The sequence below is a fragment of the Spermophilus citellus genome (assembly GCF_964194105.1).
Source record: "Spermophilus citellus genome assembly, chromosome: 1".
NCBI lineage: Eukaryota > Metazoa > Chordata > Mammalia > Rodentia > Sciuridae > Spermophilus > Spermophilus citellus.
This window is the reverse complement of record NC_138182.1, coordinates 2,748,136-2,768,151: the sequence shown is the minus strand read 5'-3', so window position 1 is coordinate 2,768,151 and position 20,016 is coordinate 2,748,136. Positions and strand designations below refer to the sequence as shown.

Genomic DNA, 20,016 nt, shown 5'->3' with positions numbered 1-20,016 from the left:
GCCTACCTTTCCCACAGCATGTCTTCCTTGACGGGGTCACAGATCAGCTGCCCCTTAACGTAGGCACGTGCGTCCTCCACAAAAGAGGCCAGCCCCAGCAGGAGCTGCCTAGCTTCCAGCATGGTGCTGTCACAGTAGTCGATGGCTGAGAAGGAAGATGGTCACTGAGGAGGGGCCCAACAGAGGCCCTCCTCACAGCATGCAGAAACCAGCAGAGAACAGGACACCTCCACCTCCAGGAACTGTGACCACAGAGCTGCCCCAACACAAAGGCCCCCTCCCCTGAAGGACAGGTGGCCCACAGAGAACTTCCACTACTTTCCACCTGAGAGGCTTTGTTTAAATGATCGACGACGTAAGGGCAGACAGAACAAAGGGTTCTGGGGCGTGGGGCGTGCTGGGGTTAGAAACATCCTAATGCTTCCTCTAGGTTCTCTTCCAGCAGCTGGACCTTCCAGATACGAAAGCAACCACAGACCAAGATAGGGACTTCACCACTGGCCTGTGCTCTGCTCTCCCCAGATGCTGTCCTTTCCAAGTTATAAATGAAATCCTGGGGCTCTCAGGCTCGGGAAGGTGGCGTGCCCAGCTCACCTGACCTGTAGCTGCTGCACATGCAGAAGAGCCGGAAGACTTCGGGGGAGAATGTCTGCAGAAAGTCCTAGAAAGGGAGGAATAAGCAGAGCATGTGTCACTTAGGGATCAGCGGTGACTGCAATTGAGCAGGGTGATCCAAACAGCAAGAAATCAGGAATTTTTATAAACACTTGTTTTGTCTCCAAACTTTCATGATCACTTTTTTCCTGATGATTTCTCCCGTGGAATTTTCTTTGTTCAGTTTCACTTCTGTGGAAAAGACTGAGACTAAAAAGCCCACATGCCCTGAAATTCCTGCTGACAGCCTCAAGGGGAGATTACTGTCCTGCTGTGAGCCCTGGGGACTTGTGTCTGTGTGGCCGCCTGCTGCCAGGTGGGCTAGTGACTGATAAGACAGTGCTGTGCACAGGGAGGGTTGGCGAGGAGGCACGGCCACACTAGCAGCTGGCCACACACAGGGGAAGGAGACAGTCAAGGAAAGGCACAGCCGACGTTGATGGTCAGCACGCGCTACATCAGAGCTCGAGCCCAGTGTCCCAATGAGGGGCAAAGGCCTGCTCACCCCACGGCATGCTGTGGTCAGGACACACCAAGTGTCTCTCCAAGAGGAGACCATCCTGCCTCGGCTACCCAGAGGCCATTCACAGAGGGCCTGCCAGTGGTGAACAATGACTGCTGTTAGAAAGGACAGCGGGAGAATGCGGAGACGAGCAGGGGCCCTTAAAGCAGCCAACATTCAACAAAACCTCTCCATGTGCTGGTCAGCACTTTAGACGTGGGGCACAGAGCAGGGAAGGGAGAAGGCTCTGTCCCAGGAAAGGAACTAGGGTCTCCCTGTTTCATTCCCCGCCACCAGGTTCACTCTGGGACAGCAGAGCTGTGGCCACTCAGCCCTAAAGCTTCTCACCAGGCCTCCCGGGCCTGCTTGACCAGCTCCCAGAGCCTCTGCAGGGGAGGAGCTGCTAGTTTTTGTCTCCAGATTCTACCAACCCCTCTCCTCACCCACTGAGGCAGCAACGATGTGGGTGAGCCCCACAGGGGCTGTGGACCTGCAGTCCATTCGCCCTTCCTCCTACCTGCCATGGGATAACACAGGGGCCAACGAGGGGCAGCAGAGGTAAACAAAATGGCCTGGGAGGCCGAGTCATGGAGACCAGCTCCAACTATCTGATGAAGTAGAAAACACTATCCTAGTACTGGACCACTAAGCAGCTCTCCCAGAGAAAGCTAAATCACGCTGGAGTGGGAGGCCTCCCCGGGAAGTGTGGGGCAGCCTCACCTGCTCCTGCCCAGGAGCGCTGTCCTGTGGCTGCCGGGCTGCAGAGGAGGAAGGAGGCTGCAGACTCAGCTGCTTGGGGCTTAGTCCTTCCTGAGGATGAAGGGGTTCTGGTCTGCCTCTGCCAGGTGGGAACCCCCACAACCTGCCGGATTCTACTCTGTCTGTGCCTGAGGTGGGGAGCCATTCTCATCCAGGGTAGCATTCATCAGGAAGTTGTGGGGCCAGTCCCCAATCCAGGGGTTCCTGACCTCCTGGGAGAGTTAGGAGGTAAGAGTTTAGGAGGGGAGGGGAGAGTCTGCGTAGATGGTTAAATAGTCACACGTCAGTTCTGTCAACCTCTCACTGAAATGTGACATTTCCTTCCATGAGCAATGTCAGCAACTGACCACAGCAGACGATCAGGGCCCTGGCACGCCTGCCAGGGCGGCAGACTTCTTCCAGCCCCAGTCCGTGCTGCTTGGTGGCACTGCGGTACAGCCAGCCAGCTGCAGGCTGCGGGTGAGCAGCGCGTGCCTTCCTCCCTGGCGTCAGCAGCGTCCCTGTGACCCCACGCCTGTGTGTATTCATAAACGTCATGCTGCAAGGAAGGGTGCAGACACCACCAGGTTGCCTGGTGTGTGTGTGTGTGTGTGTGTGTGTGTGTGTGTGTGTGGCCGTGTCCAGTCTGACCCCCTTCAGCAATGACCCTGGGATTTCAAGTGCCACCTCTCCCTCTCCCATGTGCTCTTTTCCAAACTGTAGAAAAAATAAGACTATTTCTTTGTCACCAACAACCACAACTCATTAGGGACTCTCCGTGTCCAAAGTGCCGTGCACACTGAGGCCGACCTGACTCACTCACATGCAGTCACATCTGGTTTTCAGTCCAACTTGCTTCCTATTTAAGTCCCCACATGTCTGTGGAAACAGGCTGCTCCCAATGCAATGCAGTGACTCAAGAGAGCCGTCAAGAGACTAGCAGAGAAATGAGGAGCACTGTAGAGGCTTCATCGTGTGCAGCATGCCTAGAGGTGACATAATTACGGAGACAAAAAGATGAAGCTTAGAGCTCAAAACCAAGCCCTCCATGAAATGTCCAAGGCCGCACCAGCCCTGCCTGCACTGCACCCTGCTGCAGTACTGGGTCCTGGGTGCTGTGTCCACCGGGAACTCTGACCCCAGTTTTAACCCTTGAATGGTGCCTTCCTGCACGCCACCGGGCCCCATTCACGGGCCATGTCTTCCAGAACCACCTGTCTGATCCTGCGGTCGGGGTAAAGGCCCTGGTGTGGGGGTCCCCACAAACATGCAGCACAGGGACTCGGGGCCTGGGTCCAGGTCTGGGGAGTCTAGCTGGCACAAGGCATGACTGTTCACTCACGTTGGAATTCCTGAGATTCCTTCTTGTGAGCATAGACATGAACTGCCTCAGCCCAGAGCCTCTGCCTCATGCTGGAGTGGCGTCCTTTATTCCGTGTCCGTAGAGCCTCCTCCAGCAGCTGTGCCAGGGAGTGTGTATGCACTGCTGCTCTTCCGTCTGGCATGTGAGGCTACGAGCTGCCTACACAGGGGCAGGAGCTGGGTTTGCCTCCTGGGACCCGCCTGGGACACCTGATCACCCAGCTGTCGACAGTCACAGATGTAGTGGTGGCAATGGTGCTTGGGGACCTACACCCTGAAATCCATGCCCTCTCCCACTCTGTTCACTCTGTGGCATTGGTGCTTAGGGACCTAGCCTGTTTGCTTTTATACATATACACACACATATATTTAGCTGTAGATCACCCTTTATCACTTATTTATTTATATGTGGTGCTGAGAATTGAACCCAGTGCCTCACGCATGCTAGGCACACGCTCCACCACAGAGCCTCAGCCACAGCCCCATTTGCTTTTTGCTCACATCGGTACCATTAATCACACAATCTTAAAATTACAATATTAGGGAAATTTCATCTTTGATGAATTTCTCTAGTTTAAATTTTGCTTCCTTTCACAACAAATAACCAGTCCCTGTGTTTTCTGGGTAGTCATGTTCTCTGCTTCATCCCAAGAGGGATTCAGGAGGCTTCGGATGTCCCTTCCATTTGCAACCAGACTCACCGTGTGCTCACAAACCTGTGGACACTTTCTGAGACACCCAACCATTAAGACTGTTTCTTTCCCCACTTGGGGTGCACTCTTACTGAGTTAGGTAAAGGGTACAAACAGAAATCCAGAACCCGATCTTTCTGTGGCACTCAGTTCTACGGACTATTCCAAAGAGCAACACAGAAAGGGGGGTGATGTGCAGCGTCATTATGGGGACTGAATTGTGATGCTGTTCATGGGCGTGAACTTCTTACTGTGCCTCTGCTCTGCACTTACTGCTGTCACCAATTTTCATGTACTACCCTGATTACATCACACAACTGGCCATAGCTGTCACAGCAAACTGACACAGTCTGGCTGGAGAATCTCAGTGGGAGGAATGTGACATGTGGGGAGCGCTGGCCAAACTACGGTGACAGCAACAAGCCCTGAGAACCACTGCAAGCTCATGAGGTTCCAGGTGCACACTCGCAGGGGATGAACTAGCACTGGGAGAGTGCTCCCGTCAACCCCAGGTTGGAAGCCAGGCCCTCGGCTCTTAGCACTTTGTAGTTTCCCCTGCACATGACCCACAACAAAGGTGTTGCTACCACTCTAAAGAAGAAACAGCAAAGACTCTGTGACGTGCGGTACAGGCAAGGTCGGGTTCAGAGCTGCCTGAGCGCAGAGGCTGAGGCTGAGCTCCTTCCACACTGACTCTGGCTGCAGCAAGTTTCTGGGAAGACCCAAAATCTCCATGCAAACCATGATACGAGCCTACCTACGGTCTCCACAGCAATGAGGGTGATAGGGACTCTCCTCTGCTGGAACCAGAAAGTCAATCAACGTTTTTAACATGTGGTGACATGGCTTAAGGTCCCCGGGACCTACAGGTCCAGGGCAGATGCAGACTAGTCAAAAATAAGAGAAAAAAGCAAAAAAATACATTCAGATGACTTTAGCAGCTGATAAAGAAATGTATCTTTATAATCTCAGTGCAATTCAGCACCAAATTAGCAAAACAAACATTAATCTGAATACAAGTCTTCCAACTTGATGTTGGAGGAGACCTGAAAAGTGGGCATTTCCATACACTTATGCTGAGTTACCAGGCTGTATCTAGCACCTGCGTCTAGATACAAGTCCACCTTGAGGCCTCACCCTGAGTACTGGTCATCAGAGATGGCATTCCAAGTCTGCAGGTTCCACACCCATGATGCAAACAACCACAGACCCAAAACGGCGGCTTCTCCTTGCCATTGTTGCCAGGGTGTGATGACTGCCCGCCTAACACTGACTTCTTACTAGGTATTTTAAGTATCCAGAGAGGACTGCAAGTGTGTGGGAGGCTGGGCTCAGGTCTGTGTGCACACTTGGCTTTTTAAGGACTTGAGCATCCTTAAGGGACTTGACATCCTTGGGGGCTCCTGGAACCAATCCCTTGTGGACGCCCAGAGACAGCACTAGAGGCACTTAGTATTTAGTTAAGGATGTGCACCACTGCACTGTGGGCCACAGAATCAAGGTCTCATGGATAAGTCCACAAGAAGGAAATGAATCATGGAATATCACTACCGAGACTCGCTATGTGGTCATTAAAAATAGAGTGTCGGGGATGGGGCTGTGGCTCAGCAGTAGTGCACTTGCCTGGCATGTGTGAAGCACTGAGTTCGGTTCTCAGCACCGTCTATAAATAAATTTTAAAATATAAAGGTCCATCAACAACTAAAAATAAATAAATAAATAAATAAAATAGAGTGCCGAGTTGGCAATATCTACAAAAAACTGAAAGGCACGTCCCCTAGCAGAAAACTTGGTATGATCTAAATGGCAATCACCGGGAGCTCACTTCAACCAGTTAAGCACCCACAAGTGGGCACTCAGCCATTCCAAAGGATGAGTCCGCTCCACATGGCAGAAAGGGACCACGCCAAAGATTAATCATGTGAACAAAGCAAGAGCCAAGGTGCACAAGCCCTGTGCGCAGAGAAAGCTGCAAGCAAAGCACTTCTGCAGTGGGACACGGTGATGCAGCCTGTGATCCCGGGAGGGTCACAAGTTCAAAGCCAGCCTCAGCAACTTAGCGAGCCCTAAGCAACCCAACGAGACACTGTCTCTAAATAAAACATAAAAAGGGCTGGGGATGTGGCTCAGTGGTTAAGCACCCCGGGTTCAATCCACAGCACCAAAAAATAAATCAATAAACAAAAAATCTGAAGTGTCACAGATACTCGACTCCCAAAGAGCCCGCCCACAATGGCTGCTCCAGGAGAGGAACCTGGCTAGGGACACCTGGCAGGAGACTCACCTCCCCTGCTTTACCTCTGGGGGTCTCCGCCACGTGCATCCCTGTCCTGTGTGTCCTTCCCGCACTTCTGTGATGAGATCCAGCACCTACTATCAGGAGGAAACACAGCTGGGCAAGGCACACTGCTCTGCCTGCCACTGAGAAGCGGGGAGGGGGAACTCACACACACACTGGAAGCAGTGTGAATGGCATCAGGCCTGTAGCCTCCCTTCAGTCACAGAGAACACAGAAGACACTGAGGTAAATGGCACCATGAAGAAGCAGGCAAACCCAGAACGTGGAATGCTTGCTCGCAGTTAGAGTCAGCTGCACATCACAGATCAGGGCTGGGGATACAGCACAGTTGGTAGAGTGCACCACAATTCAGCCTGTGCTTGGAGGGGGTCCTGGTACGCCACGTGGCGAGCTGTGACATCATGAGTGAAAGTAAGCAGCCATGAGGACACATGCTGTGTGACGGCAAAGGAGCCCTAGCCAGGGAAGCGGGAAGCGGGTGGCTGCCAGGGATGGTAGCATGGGGGAGCGGGGAGCTGTCCAGCGGAGCAGGGTTCTGGTCTTGCAAGATGGAAATGTCCTGGAGAGCTGTTGCACACCTGGGCGACACACCTGGCAGACCCGAGCTGTACAGGGATCACCATGGTCAGTTTTATGTTCTCTGTTAAAACCAACTTTCCTTAAATGACTAAAATGATTCAACGTCCAAATACAACTCATGAACCTTGACTGGATCCTGACTTTACACGAGAAGAAAGTTATAAAACACAGCTTGGGGACCAATGGAGAGATTGGTAACACGAAGAGACTGCTGCTGACTTTGTAGGTGTCTAGATTACGTAGCAAAGCATCCTTGTTTTTCATCGTTGCATGTGGAACAGAGGCATCCTGCTGTCTGCAATGTATGTTCTGATACTTTTGTGTGTGTGTGGTGCTGGGAATTGAACCCAGGGCCTATGTTTGCGAGGCAAGCACTCTACCAACTGCGCTGTATCCCCAGCCCTCACAGTGAGCGCGCACACAGGCACGGGCACACTGGGAATGCGGTCCCCCAGAAGATGACTCCTGGCCTAAGGGTTATGTGGAACTGCTGAGAACCAGCAGACACAAGAAAAGTTGGTCTGTCTGTTCCTGCCGATCTGCACAGTGCACACAGGGATGCGCCCGCCCGTCTGTTCCTGCCGGTCTGTGCAGTCCATGCGGGGACAGGCCTGGCTTGTTCCTGCCGGTCTGCACCGTGCACAGGTTGGGCCTGTCTGTTCCTGCTGGTCTGTCTGGCCAGTGTCACTTTCAGGCTGCAGCCAGAGGACTTCTGATGGGTTGGAGGTGAAGACGCATGTCTTCCCCACATAGCAAACCAGTAACTGCAGCATGTGTGGTGGCCTCTGCATATCACCTTCAACTCTCTCTCCTGTGAGTTTGAAACTTTGGATAAAACTGAAAACTTAAAATTTGAGAAACGTGTATCAGTGCTCTTTCGAGGAGCTGTCCCTGGCAGCTCACTCAGATTTGATGGGAAGAGTGTGCAGTGGTTGGGTATTTAGGTGACGATGCTCTGATGACTATCTTTATCAATTTATTTCATAATTAAAACTAAATTTAGGGCTGGGGATGTGGCTCAAGCGGTAGTGCGATCGCCTGCCATGCGTGCGGCCCGGGTTTGATCCTCAGCACCACATACAAACAAAGATGTTGTGTCTGCCGATAACTAAAAAATAAATATTAAAATTCTCTCTCTCTCTTAAAAAAAAAAAAAAAAAAAAAAAAAAAAACAACTAAATTTAACTTTAAAGACAGGCCCAAAGACAGGGGTAGCAATCAAACCGTCTGCACTTGCTGCCACCACACACTGACAGTCCCTGGGTCATCACCACCACAGTGTTTCCAGGTTGGTTAGGGAGACAGCCAGCGCTGGGCCTCCTGGAGGCCAGCACACACCAGACGTACCAGCGGGAGGTCCAAGCCCACACTAGCAGGAGGAGGCTGGCCAGGGACATGGACTCTAGCAAATACCATCCAAGAGCTAAAACTTTCAGAAAAAAAGTGGGAGAAAGAGGTGCTGTTCTGGGAACGCCGAGGAGGAAGGCGAAGGCTGACCCAGAGGCAGAGCAGGAGCGGGGCAGGCAGAGGCCACGAGGAGGGTGGCTACTGGGGCCTTGAGACCAGGAAGAGCACGGTGGCTGGGAGGAGGTGGCAGCGGCAGACAAGGACTCCAAATCCAATGCTTCTCATACTTTTGGGGCAGCGTGCTGAAGCTGCCGGCCCCTCAGGACACACAAGCACAGTACCTTAATAGTGATGTAGTTTTTCAATGATTTGGACATTTTTTCTTCTTTGCCTTTTACGTGCAAATGCCCTGAAACAAAAACAGAAGCATTCCCTCTGAGCTGGGTGAGGAGACCCTTCACTCAGCTGTTGCCACTGCTGCCCTGAGTCACAGGTGGGGAGGGTTGGGGAGGCTGGGCCAGGCTGTGCTCCCTGGAGAAGCAGGAGCAGCCGGCCCTGCACCACGACGGCTCTTGCCTCCAGTCCTCACTCCCCCAAGTGCGTGTCACACCTATGCTCACTCTGCGGCTCCAGGGACACCCTTGACACCCTGGGCGATGACCACATGGTACCCACGACAACGGCCAAGCAGGACATGGATGGCACCTTTTGTACTCCCGTGCTGTGACCCAGAAACACTGCCATGTCCCATCCAACACAGAAGACATGAGCCCTCTCCCAACAGTGAGGCAGTGGGAAAGCCCGCTGGGCTGCTCAGGGGACAAGCCTGTGGCTCCAAGTGGGACTGCTATCTTACAGGGACAACCTCCCAGACTTCTCTGCACTGCAGGATGGTTTCACCGTGTGTGCATGAAGGACAGGAGGAAAGCCAGACCCACTTAAGGAACATTTAAATCTGAACCCGGAATTCTTCCTGACAATTTTACGGTTTATCTCCAAGGGAGGGCCCCACTGTACCTAACAGAAGCTTCTTCCTCTTTTTTAACACAACTTCAAATAATAAGGGTGTTCCAAGATTTGTGTTTCTGAAAACTGGTAAGATATGACTTCCAAAAAGATACGTAACCTTGAGCAGGTGGCTCTAAACAACATGTCACACACAAAAGCATAATTAAAATTTTAAATGTTGACAGCATCTGGAAAATCAGACATGTCTGCTGAGGTCTGAATGTTCATGTCCTCGCCAACTCATGTGGAACCTAGCCCCGAGGACGTGTAGGAGGTGGAGCCTGGGAAGTGAGGTCATGAAGTAAGGCCTCTAGGAGTGGTATTAGTGTATTAATCTGTTTTCTGTTTCTATAATGAAATACCTGAGGCTAACTACTTTATAAAGAAAAGATGTTTATTTAGCACACAGTTCCAGAGGTTCAAGGCCATGGGGCTGGCATCAGCTTGGCTTTAGTGAGGTAGATGGCATCATAATGGTGGCATGAGAGGGAGCAATCATACTGAGAGACAGGAAGCCAGAAACTGGAAAGGGGCAGGCTCCATCCTCTAATGATCCCCGTGCAGAAGCAACCTGGGTCCTATGAGCTGCTTCTGAGGCGGTGTCCCCAGTGACCAGTCACCTCCACCAGGACTCACGGCTTAAAGGCCCCGCCACCTCAACACCACCACACTGAGGACCAAGCTTCCCACATGTGGACCCTTGAGGACACATCAGACCATACCTGAAGCCCAGTGATGCCCTTATAAAAGGAACCCCAGAAAGATCCTCAGCCCTTCTGCCACGTGGGACACAGAAAAGAGAGCTGCCTGTGGACCAGGGAGCAGCCCTGCTGGGCTCTGGGTCTGCCAGGGCTCAGAGGTGGTGAGCAGCACGTTCCTGCGGCCCCACGCTCCCAGCCCATGGCTCGTTGAGAGCAGCCCCACTGATGAAGTTACCCTTGACTCCACAGCTCTGTCCTCTCTCCGCTGAGGAGAAACCCTAGGAGCGTGGGGGACTCAGGGACACCGCTGGTTTTCTAGTGTGGAGTCACGTTGGCAAGGAGATTCCAACTGAGCCAGTAGGTGCCAAGAGCCCTCTCCCAGCCACACTCAGAGGTGGCCTGGCCTGCTACCTTCTGGGCACCCAGCTCATGGGGACACAACAGAAGCCGACAATGTCTGAGCGTGGGCTTCAAAGTCACCCGCACCCCACCCCACCCACCCAAGGGACAGCAGAGTGTCCGCAAAGGGATCTCCATTGTCTCAGATAGTCCACGCAGCGAGCTGTCCCAAACCTGCCATGGGGGGTGCAGTGATACCAATTTCCAGGGCACTGAGATGTGGCGTGGGGACCTCTCAGTAGGCCCTGTGCACATCTGCTCTCTGAGGACATAACTTGGAAGTCCTCACGCTCAGGTGGAGACACTCGTTTGCACATGATCTAATATGGAGAACAGACACCTGCCTGGTGACAAATTTCAGGTGCCCCGAAGAGTGGGGTTTTAAATGTCCTATCCCCAGGCAGTGGCACCTCTCTCCTGCGTGAGCACCACTGAAATGGATGGCCATTCTGTTGAAGGCATCCGTGCATAGAGCAGGCCCCATCACTGGCCTTCAGGAGCTGCTGAATTCAGGGAAGGGGTTGATAGTCGGCAGTTGTGAAGTCTGCGAATGACAGTCCAGGCCCAAGGCTCTGCACTAATGAACCAGTCCTTCCAGAGAAGCCATCCAAAGAGGTGGATGCAGCAGTGTGGGGCCTCGCCTCCTCCAGGGAGTGGGGTAAGGCCCACGGTAGGAGTGCACTTCAGGGCAAGCGGCCTCCCATGCTCCCTCCCACCAGAATCCCACCTGACGCCTAATGTCCCCATGCTCCGTCTCCTAACGGGGACAACCTGACTTCCTGATCCAAGCAGGGACTCACAGCTGGCATTTACTAGATGTTGATGTGTGCACCCCCAGCCCTGCCCCACCGCACACTCGCCTTCTTTGTCTAATAGCTCAGCTGTCCTTCCCAAAGGGCGGAAAACCTGGGAATTCTGGCCCCATGGCCTTTATCAAAACTTGAACATATGAATCTTCTTATGCATCAGGGTGAGTTCCAAAATCGCCATGCTCACGGGAGGGCTGACTCCACGGTGCTGCTCTGCTCTGAGACGGAGGCCGTGAAGAGCAGAGCAGACGCCAGTGTCCTGAGGAGGACAGGTGCACTGGCAACCATGCTGCAGCGCAAGAGGCAGGTGCCCCGAAGAGTGGGGTTTTAAATGTCCTATCCCCAGGCAAGCTTCTGAAGGTCTATCTAATGGTTTACTTGAAAGACACTCACACAGAACAGCACTATCAAACAGTTTCCACATCCTAGTCAGTTCCAAACAGGTGTATCCGTTACTCCAGTCCAAGGAAGTTTGTGACTGATGGCTAAAATCCAAAGGTGATTTCAGACAAGTCTGTCTCCTATTAGCTGACCTATGTATTTCCAAATGTGACAGAATTGATAGAACAGAAAGAGAACAAAGTCGTTTCAAGTCATTACTTACCGGAATGTAGAAAATAATTCCCCCACTGCTCACACTGATGGAAGACCTCACACTGTGCAATCTCGTTCTCGTGATGGGGAAACGCTAAGTCCACCCCACCTGAGTGGATATCCAGCTGACCTCCAAACACCATGCTGCAAGATGGAGCAGAGCAGGGACCGAGTTCACGTAACGTGTCCTCCGAACCACTTCTCACCCCGAGTCCCTCCAGCCTCTCTGTGCCACCGAACCCACACATGTCAACACAAACCAAATACCATGCTGAGGTGTGTGAAGGCAGCAGGGAAAACTGAAATTCTGCCACAAGTCCCCAGTTCACAGCTTTTCATCCTGGTGCAGAGACTGAATTCTCTTTGCTCCAGGTTCAACATACAGTTAAAAAAAACTTACAAAATTACCTTCTCTTACTGTCCATAGGGAGATTTAGTGGGTTTCCAACTTCACCAAGAGCTAGAACTACGAAATCAGGAGAACTTTTCATTCAGTTTGAAACTGTAACTACTGGCCACAGATGAAAAAGTCCGTCAGCCTCCCCAGCTCTGCCGCCCCGCTGGGCTCCGCTCACCCGGAGCCTCTGTCCCGCACACCCGCACGGTGAGCTACCAGGGCTGGCGGGGAAGCGAGGCTGGGTCTGCCTACGCTCACAGGAGGGCTGACTCCCGGTGCTGCCTCTGCATCGAGATGGAGGCCGGGAGAGGCAGAGCAGGCGGCAGTGCCACTCGGGGCCTCAATGGCACTGCTCAGGTTGAGGGACGCAGGCACCGCAGACAGCAGGAGCCCAGAGTAGGTGTTCCTAAAATGCTTATGGACATTTCCAAAGGTGCCACGGGCTGGCTGAGGGCCTCCTGCCCCAGGGGTCTGGCTCCACACACTGGGGCACCCCCTGCTTGGGCCACCTGAAGAAGGTAACCTGGGGTGAGTGAAGGAAACCCAGAAGGCAGCCTTTCCTAGAAAGAGGACCCGCTGTGTGGAAGGCCAGCCACGCCCTGGCTTTGGTTCCCCTCCTCCCTCGCAGCTGTCATGCCAAGGGAGTCCTTGCCCACCCAGGCTGTGCTGGCTCACTGCTCCCATCCACGTCCTCGGCCAGGTGCAGCCCCGGGAGCCTTACCTGGCCATGGCGGAGCATTCGATGTGCCAACCGGGCCTGCCGTTCCCCCAGGGCGAGGCCCAGAACACCTCCTGGGGCTTAGCTGCCTTCCACAGGGCAAAGTCACTGGCGTGCCGCTTGTCTGAGTCCCCTGCCAATGACAAACGGTTAATCAGCGGGGCCGACGTGAACCACCAAAGCCACCTTAGTGAGATGGCGCGTGCACATCCCAAAGACCCCGTTCCTCCTAACACCTCAGTTTCCCACTGTCCACCTGGCTCTTTCCCCTTGAGGGATGGAGGACTAGCGAGTCTTCCACCAGGGGCCGGGGCGGCAGAGCCAGCCACCAGGGCGTGCGAGCTGAGGCGTGGTTCCCTCCTTCTCCTTGAGGAAGCCTATTTGTCAGAGACTGAGTTTCAGAATAATTTTTCCAAAAATGTCGACAATCACAGCGTGCAAAGGAAATCACCCAGGGCCAACCGCACGGTAAGGAAGGGAAGTCTGGCCGAAGACTGATGTTGTGTCCAAAGTCATGCCGGAGTCCCCGTGGCACGTGCCTCGTGTCTCAGACTAGAGAACACCCCCGACTCGTGGGGCGCCCCTACATGGCATGCTTCCCACAGGACGCCCACCCGCTTCAGCGACTCCTACAGACTCTGCACTTGACGAGTGCTGAGGTCCGCTCCAGTTCACTGCCTCGTGGCTGTCACTGCCTCAACCGTCTCCACTTACAAACGTCACACAGCCTCAGCACAGCAGTGCCACTGGTGGCTGCAGGCTGGAGAGCAGGACCAGCAGCATGGAAGGGCGGGGCCACCCTGCAGGAGGTCGAAGTGAAGACAGAGCCACAGACAGAAATCCAGAGACTAGTGGAGAAGAGGGTGGCCAGGCACTCGGGTAAGGGGAGCAGCTGGCCAGAGGCCACAACAGGCCTCTCGGTGCAGAAAGCAATGCCGGCAACGTGAAGGTGGCTCAGATGAAACTGCACTTCCTGCAACACAGCTCTCTGTCTGAGTGGGGCCCAGAACCTCTGTCCGCAGGCTGCTAGCCGTGGAGGAGCAGGCCAGCGGGCCCCTCTGAGGGAGGCCTGTGCCCGCTCACTCGCCCTTTGGTTGCTTAAAGTGCTCCTGGTGCTCCCATATGGATGCTCTGACGAGTCCCCTGAAGAGGAAGGGCCACCTTTTATCCATGTCACAGGGTGTGTTGTCACATCAGGTAACATAGCAGGTTCCCAAGCAGTGACATTCTGTGTAAGACTGCCCACTCTGGGCCAGGTCACCTGTGTCCCCCCAGCACTACCTCACTGTTGACCTCAAGGGGGCTCCACTGGTGTAGCACCCCGTGACTCCCCCTCTGCCTGTGAGTGCTGAGGCAGGTGTGATGTCGAGCCCCATGAAAGCCCCCCAGGAGGGCGGGCTTCCTCAGAGCAAACACCAGACCCTTTTCAGGGTCAATGGGGACTCTGGAACATGCCAACTGTTCCTGACAAGACTTCGAAGACAAAGGAAAGTCCTCTGGGAACCAAGCAGATAGAATGATTCATGCCCGGGGCCCAGGAAATGGAGAGAGCTGTTGTCCTAATGACAGCGTGCTATGCTGAGAACACGGGTCACAGGTGGAGGTGTGAGGGGACACCTTGGCCATGGGTTTTACCTCCAGCCAGGCTAACGTGGAGGGGAACGGCCACATGCCAACAGGCGTGGGCTCAGAAAACTGCTCCCAGAGGGGTTCTTCCTTCAGAAGTTCCTGGAAGGTGAGCCAGACACATGGCCAGGGCGAGGTGACATGGTAAGCCAGAAACACGGCCAGGGCGAGGGTGACGTGGGACGATGGGCAAATGGAGCTGGACGGCACCAGACAGCCAATGCTGAGTGCAGACTACCTGGGGCGCCCGCGCTGAGTGGCGCAGAGGAAGGAGGCCTGGGCAGAGCACTGAAATGCAGCACGTACACCTAAGACAGAGCGTTCCCAGCGACTCAGACACAGCCAGCCCTCACAGGTCACCTTCCAAGGACAACACTGAGACCAGCTCCACAAAGACTGTGCATGGAGTCACCAGGCAACAACCTGTCCACACAGAGCATTCCACAGATGAACGAGGACAAGCTGTGTGGCAGCACGTGGAACCCCGCTCTGTGACAAGCACCTGTGCCTAGCACAGCAGAGGGGACCCAACCAGAGGCAGAGACCCTTGGTACCCCGTGGGGAATAAGGACCATCTACCAGTCTCCACCTGAAGACTCATAACCAGAGTAGGCTCCTGGATCCCACTGAGGAAAGGGGCCACGGGACACTCCTCTCGTGCACTGTGTGGGGCAAGTGAGGGACACAGAGGCCAGAAACACCCCAGAGGATGTGAATACGGAGCACAGCTCAGCTTCACCAGAGTGCGGGGACCCTGCTCAGAAAGGTGAGGAGGTGACACTGCCATAGACCAGTGGTTGCTCCTAAGGGCAGGCGGGGCTGGGATGGGGTGCGATACACAGGCCTTGGGGTCTCTAGATTGGTGCCACTGCTGTATCCCTTCACCAGAGATGACCAAGGAGCCTCCACCCAACACGTCACTAAGCTGGGCATAAGTCTATGATATTTTTCATTGGGTTATTACAATAATTGAGGCGTTAAAACCCTTTTGCTTCTGAAATGACATATACTGAAACATTAGAATTTTTTCATCCTGGGCACAGTAGCACACCTGTAATACCAGTGACTTAGGAGGCTGAGACAGGAGGATTACTGTTTGAGGCCAGTCTCAGCAACTTAGTGAGGCCCTGTGCTACTGTCTCAAAATAAAAAATAAAAAGGGTTGGGGTGTAGCTCAGTGGTAGAGTATCCCTAGATTTAATCTCCAGTACAAAAAACAAGAACACAGTTTTCATTGTGTGCAAAGATGAGTACATATATTATCTTCGTTTTGTATAAACTTATGCTCTAATTTTGTATTTTCATATTTGCTTTTGTATTAGAAAACAATTTTAATTTTAAAAAGTGTTGCAACAAGAATGTGAAGCAACAGGAACTCTTGTATTCTTTTTTGGGTGGGGGGGCGGGGCAGGACTGGGGATTGAACCCAGAGTCTTATGCACACTAGGCAAGCACTCTACCACTGAGCTACATCCCCAGCTTGTTTTCACTAAGTTGCTGAGGCTGGCCTTGAACTTGTGATCCTCCTGCCTCAGCTCTGAGTTGTTGAGATTATAGGCATGCGCCACTGCACCTGGCTCAGGAACTCCCTTTCATTGCTGGTGGGAGTACACCTGGCTCGCCATTTTGGAAGACAATCTGGCAGTATCTTACAAACCAAATGTAGTCTTACCATATGATCCAGCAACCACACTCCTTGGAATTAACCTGAAGCTAAAAACTTACATACAAACAAAAACCTGTGCACAGGTGTTCACTGCACCTTTAAGTACAGCTGCCAAAACCTGGAAGCAACCAAGATGTCCTTTAGGGAATGAATGGATTAAAACAATCTCAGTGTACCTGGACAATGGAAGATTATTCAGTATCAAAGAAAAATGAACCCTCCAGCCCTGGTAATGCAGAGGGAACCAGAATGCATATGACTAAGAGGAAGAAGTCAATCGGAAAAGCTTGGACCACAAGATTTCGACTCCAGGACACTGGAAAAGCAGTGGAGGGAGTGACAGACCAGCAGTCACCAGGGAGGGTGCACAGGGCAGAGGTGTGCAGGCATAACTGCTGGGCCATGCCATCTCTGCATCTGTCCAATCCACAGAACCCATGGCACTAGGAGGATTCTAAGCTATGCCCTTGGGTGACTGTGACAAATGGACACTCTGGTGGTGATGCTGGCAATGGGCAAGGGTCAGCCGCTGCAGGGGAAGAGGTCACAGCAACTCTTGAAGCCTACACTTAATCCTGCTGTGCACCCAAAGCAGCTCAAATAAAAAATAAAGTCCATCAAAATAAAATAAAAGACTGCAGCTGATACTAGAATGCATAACTCTCACAAATCCCTGTACCTGGAAGGTACCCTAACACCTGCTCGCAGCCCCCCTATGGAGGGAGCAGGGTAAAGGTAACAAATACAATTTCTGAGAAGTCACATAAATAATGCTACAATAATTAGGTTTAAATGGCAGTCTTCAGGACAAGAAGATAGTACACCTGGCTATCTTGGACAACTTATCTTTTGGGTTTCTGCTTGTTAGTCTGGAGTGGAGACAGCACATAACAGATCCTAGTGTGCTGGTGGGGACTCAGTACATGACAGGAGCAAGCCACAGGAGTGTCGAAATGTACCTATCACGCCACGAACACCAAGGGGAACAGGAGAGTGGGTGAGCAGCTCGGCTCTCAGAGCAGGGCCGGGTGGAGCCGCTGCACCTGCTGCTGAACGCCACACTCCATGATCAGGGCAGGGCCAATGTCACCATTTCTGAGCAAGTCAAGGCCCAGCTCAGACCTTGCTCTCTGGAACCCACGTGAGGCTGAGGCTTGGGGCCCAGAGGGCAAGCTCGGCACCCACCTGGCTCTCCAGCAGGTCCAGGTGCCACGCCGACCAGTCTGCCATACTTGTCTCCTCTTGACTGCAGATCAAAGTAGACGTTGCCTGTTTCATGAGATAGTTAGGCATTCATCACTTCTTGTCTGAAATATCAGCATCTCTCAAGGTTGATATCTAACGAGTTATTAGAATTTAAATACAGAAGATGGAATCCTTCACTTGACCCCTTTTGCTGTATTTTAAAGCCAGAATTAACAGGGACTTAGAATCTCGGTCTGACCACACCCTGGGCACCTTTCATTCAGAGATTCTGCTTGCTGAGGTGTCACGGGCAACTAACTTTTGAGGCCCACTGACAAACGATGTACCTATGGAGAGAGTGGCCCAGGGATAAACCCTAACATGAAGGACATGTCTCGGAGGTCTTGCTCTTGTCCCCAAGCTTTGTTATACAAATTCCTAAGCTAAGCTAAAAGAAGACCACAATGAACGCCTGTACACCTCCCATAGACTCCAAACTGGCACAAGACCAGCTCTCCAGGCCCATCTTCTCCTGGGGTAGGGAAACGAAGAGTTTTGTGAGGAGACGCACACAGTGGGAAATCCCAGAACTTTTTTTTTGCAATGTGGGGGATTGATAGGCATGTGCTCTACTAAAGAGTTACAACCCAGACCAACCCCAGCACAGTTTTGCTGCAGGAACCAAATTCAGACAGACAATATAGCACTCGGCCTATTCCACAACTTGGATGTGTCCAGCTTCTTGAAACCCCGACAGCATTACTCAGTGACCAGTTCTGATAACATAAAGCCTACCTTTTACTGTTGGATAGGCATACCCACGAGCAATTATTCCTTCAATGAACGAGATTATCTGAGGAATGTTTTCAGTTACTCTCAAGTACACTGTTGGAGGGAGAACCTGGAAGAAAGCAGAGACACAACCATGTTTCCCTCATTCTAAATCACAGCATAGGGTTCAGCTCGACCTAACTCCATGACTGCCTCAGAGCAGCCCCAGTCGGTTTTGCCTGAAGTTTCCCAGCAGAGTACAGACGGACAAAGCCGTAAGTGGTGCGTGGGACTTGGCAACCGGACCCTGGCACCAGGAACTCTCTTAGTTCATGATCCACCAGGTCCACTCTAACCAGGACGAAGTCACTTTTGTCCTAATCCATAAATATGCCCGAATCCAACTCATCTACTGCTGCACAGCATCATGCTGCTGCCTGTAAGCCCCAGCAAACTGTACCCTGTGCGGTCCTGGGTCTGTCGGCCTCCTTCGGTCTCACAGTGGCACACTGGGACCAGTCCTCATACACTCAGACTGGACCGCTCTGGAACACATAGGTCAGCTACTGCTGCCTTTCACAGTCTCAGCACACTTTCCTCATGGAAAGAAAAGCCAACCACACACTTTACCTTCAGGGCTGCCATGTCCTGCTTAAAATCTTCTTCATACAGACTGGCCAGTGAAGCAGGTGACACCTTCATCTGCAGAAGGACCATATAAACACGTTAGAGCCCAAGACCCCACTGGAACCACAGAGGCAGGTGCCCCACAAATGCACTTCTCCACACCAAAGGCCTCCTGGGGATGGATGAGGCTACCAGAGCCCACCAGGGGGGAAGGACGGCGTGAGCAGGGCTGGGTCCAGAGGGGCATTGATTCCAGGTCCTACACTTGCACCAGGAGCTTAGCTAGTTGAAGGCTTACTGACCTTGTTCTCTGGTTAGAGAAAAGAAGAAATGAACAGTGTCACAATCTCCATTATATAAGAAACAAACAAACTCCACTTCTCCAAAACAGGGCAGAGCCAGATCTAGTCTTCTTGTGCACGTGCTGCTGGGCTGGGGCCCAGCCACACCATGTGGGCAGGCGCTCTGCCACCGAGAGGCAAAGCCCCTCTTTGCCTTCAGGAGGAAAGAAGTGGTCAGAAACACATTTGAGAGGAGATCCCTACAGAAACATTTTGAAAGTAATTCAACATACTAATCAGGGGTACCGAAGCCCTGAGGTCATGTGGCTAGACTCCTGGGAATGGATGAGGCCACCAAAGGCCACCAAAGCAGCATGTTGCACCTTGAATGTTAGGTGCATTTGGGGCACAGGCCTGTAGCTCCTGCCAGATTTTCACAGAAGGCTGGACCTGGACTCATCTAGGTGTGTCACTGTCCAACAGGGACACACCATGAACAGAGGCTCCGAGGCTGCCAGCCTCACATTTGCAGCCACAACATGCCACCTCTATCACATGCTAGGCTTGCCTCTGACCTGCTCTGTGAAATAGGTCTCCTCTCCTTATGGGTGAAGATATTTCTGCTCCAGAGCATTAAGAATCATCTTTCTCAAGTTTCTCAATGCCACACCTGAGGCTGGGCAGCCACATCACCTGAGGCCTGTGTTCCTCCTGCCCAGGGCTCTGAAAGGGTACCATCATCCCAGAAACCAGGACCAGTGAGTACTCACTGAAGAACCGAGAGCTGCTCACCCGGCTATCCTTTCAGCCCCGTGTGCTTGGCAAATCAACAAGCTAAACCTCGCAGCCTTTGCTTTCTCTGAAACGTGGAAATACCCCACCCAGTCATCCCCCAGACCACTCTGAAGCCTCGCTATGTACATGGTTAGGACGGCCCTGTGAGGAGAGAACACAGGGGCTGGGGTGTAGCTCAGGGCTGCAGCACTGGCCCAACATGGTGAGGCTCTGGGCTCATCCCCAGCACTGCAGACAACCAAACAGAAAACACAGTAGCACCACCA

General features: G+C 52.7%; 1 protein-coding gene across 6 annotated transcripts in view; it reads right to left on the bottom strand.

Annotated features, from left to right (window-relative positions):
* The window catches only part of CARS2 (cysteinyl-tRNA synthetase 2, mitochondrial), a 37,053-nt gene that overhangs the window by 6,761 nt on the left and 10,276 nt on the right, over nt 1–20,016 (bottom strand). The window contains exons 4-14 of one of the 6 annotated variants that reach the window (XM_081306724.1): nt 18,678–18,749; nt 18,072–18,177; nt 17,277–17,360; nt 12,803–12,932; nt 11,695–11,828; nt 8,515–8,582; nt 6,826–6,852; nt 6,247–6,318; nt 1,877–1,966; nt 595–661; nt 7–145 (exon numbers count right to left, since the gene is read on the bottom strand). In XM_081306724.1, coding sequence (XP_081162850.1) covers nt 7–145; nt 595–661; nt 1,877–1,966; nt 6,247–6,318; nt 6,826–6,852; nt 8,515–8,582; nt 11,695–11,828; nt 12,803–12,932; nt 17,277–17,360; nt 18,072–18,177; nt 18,678–18,749 — 989 coding nt within the window. The remainder of the gene's footprint in view (nt 1–6; nt 146–594; nt 662–1,876; nt 1,967–6,246; nt 6,319–6,825; nt 6,853–8,514; nt 8,583–11,694; nt 11,829–12,802; nt 12,933–17,276; nt 17,361–18,071; nt 18,178–18,677; nt 18,750–20,016) is intronic. The other 5 variants (XM_081306726.1, XM_081306725.1, XM_081306727.1 and 2 more) reach the window with 5 other exon arrangements.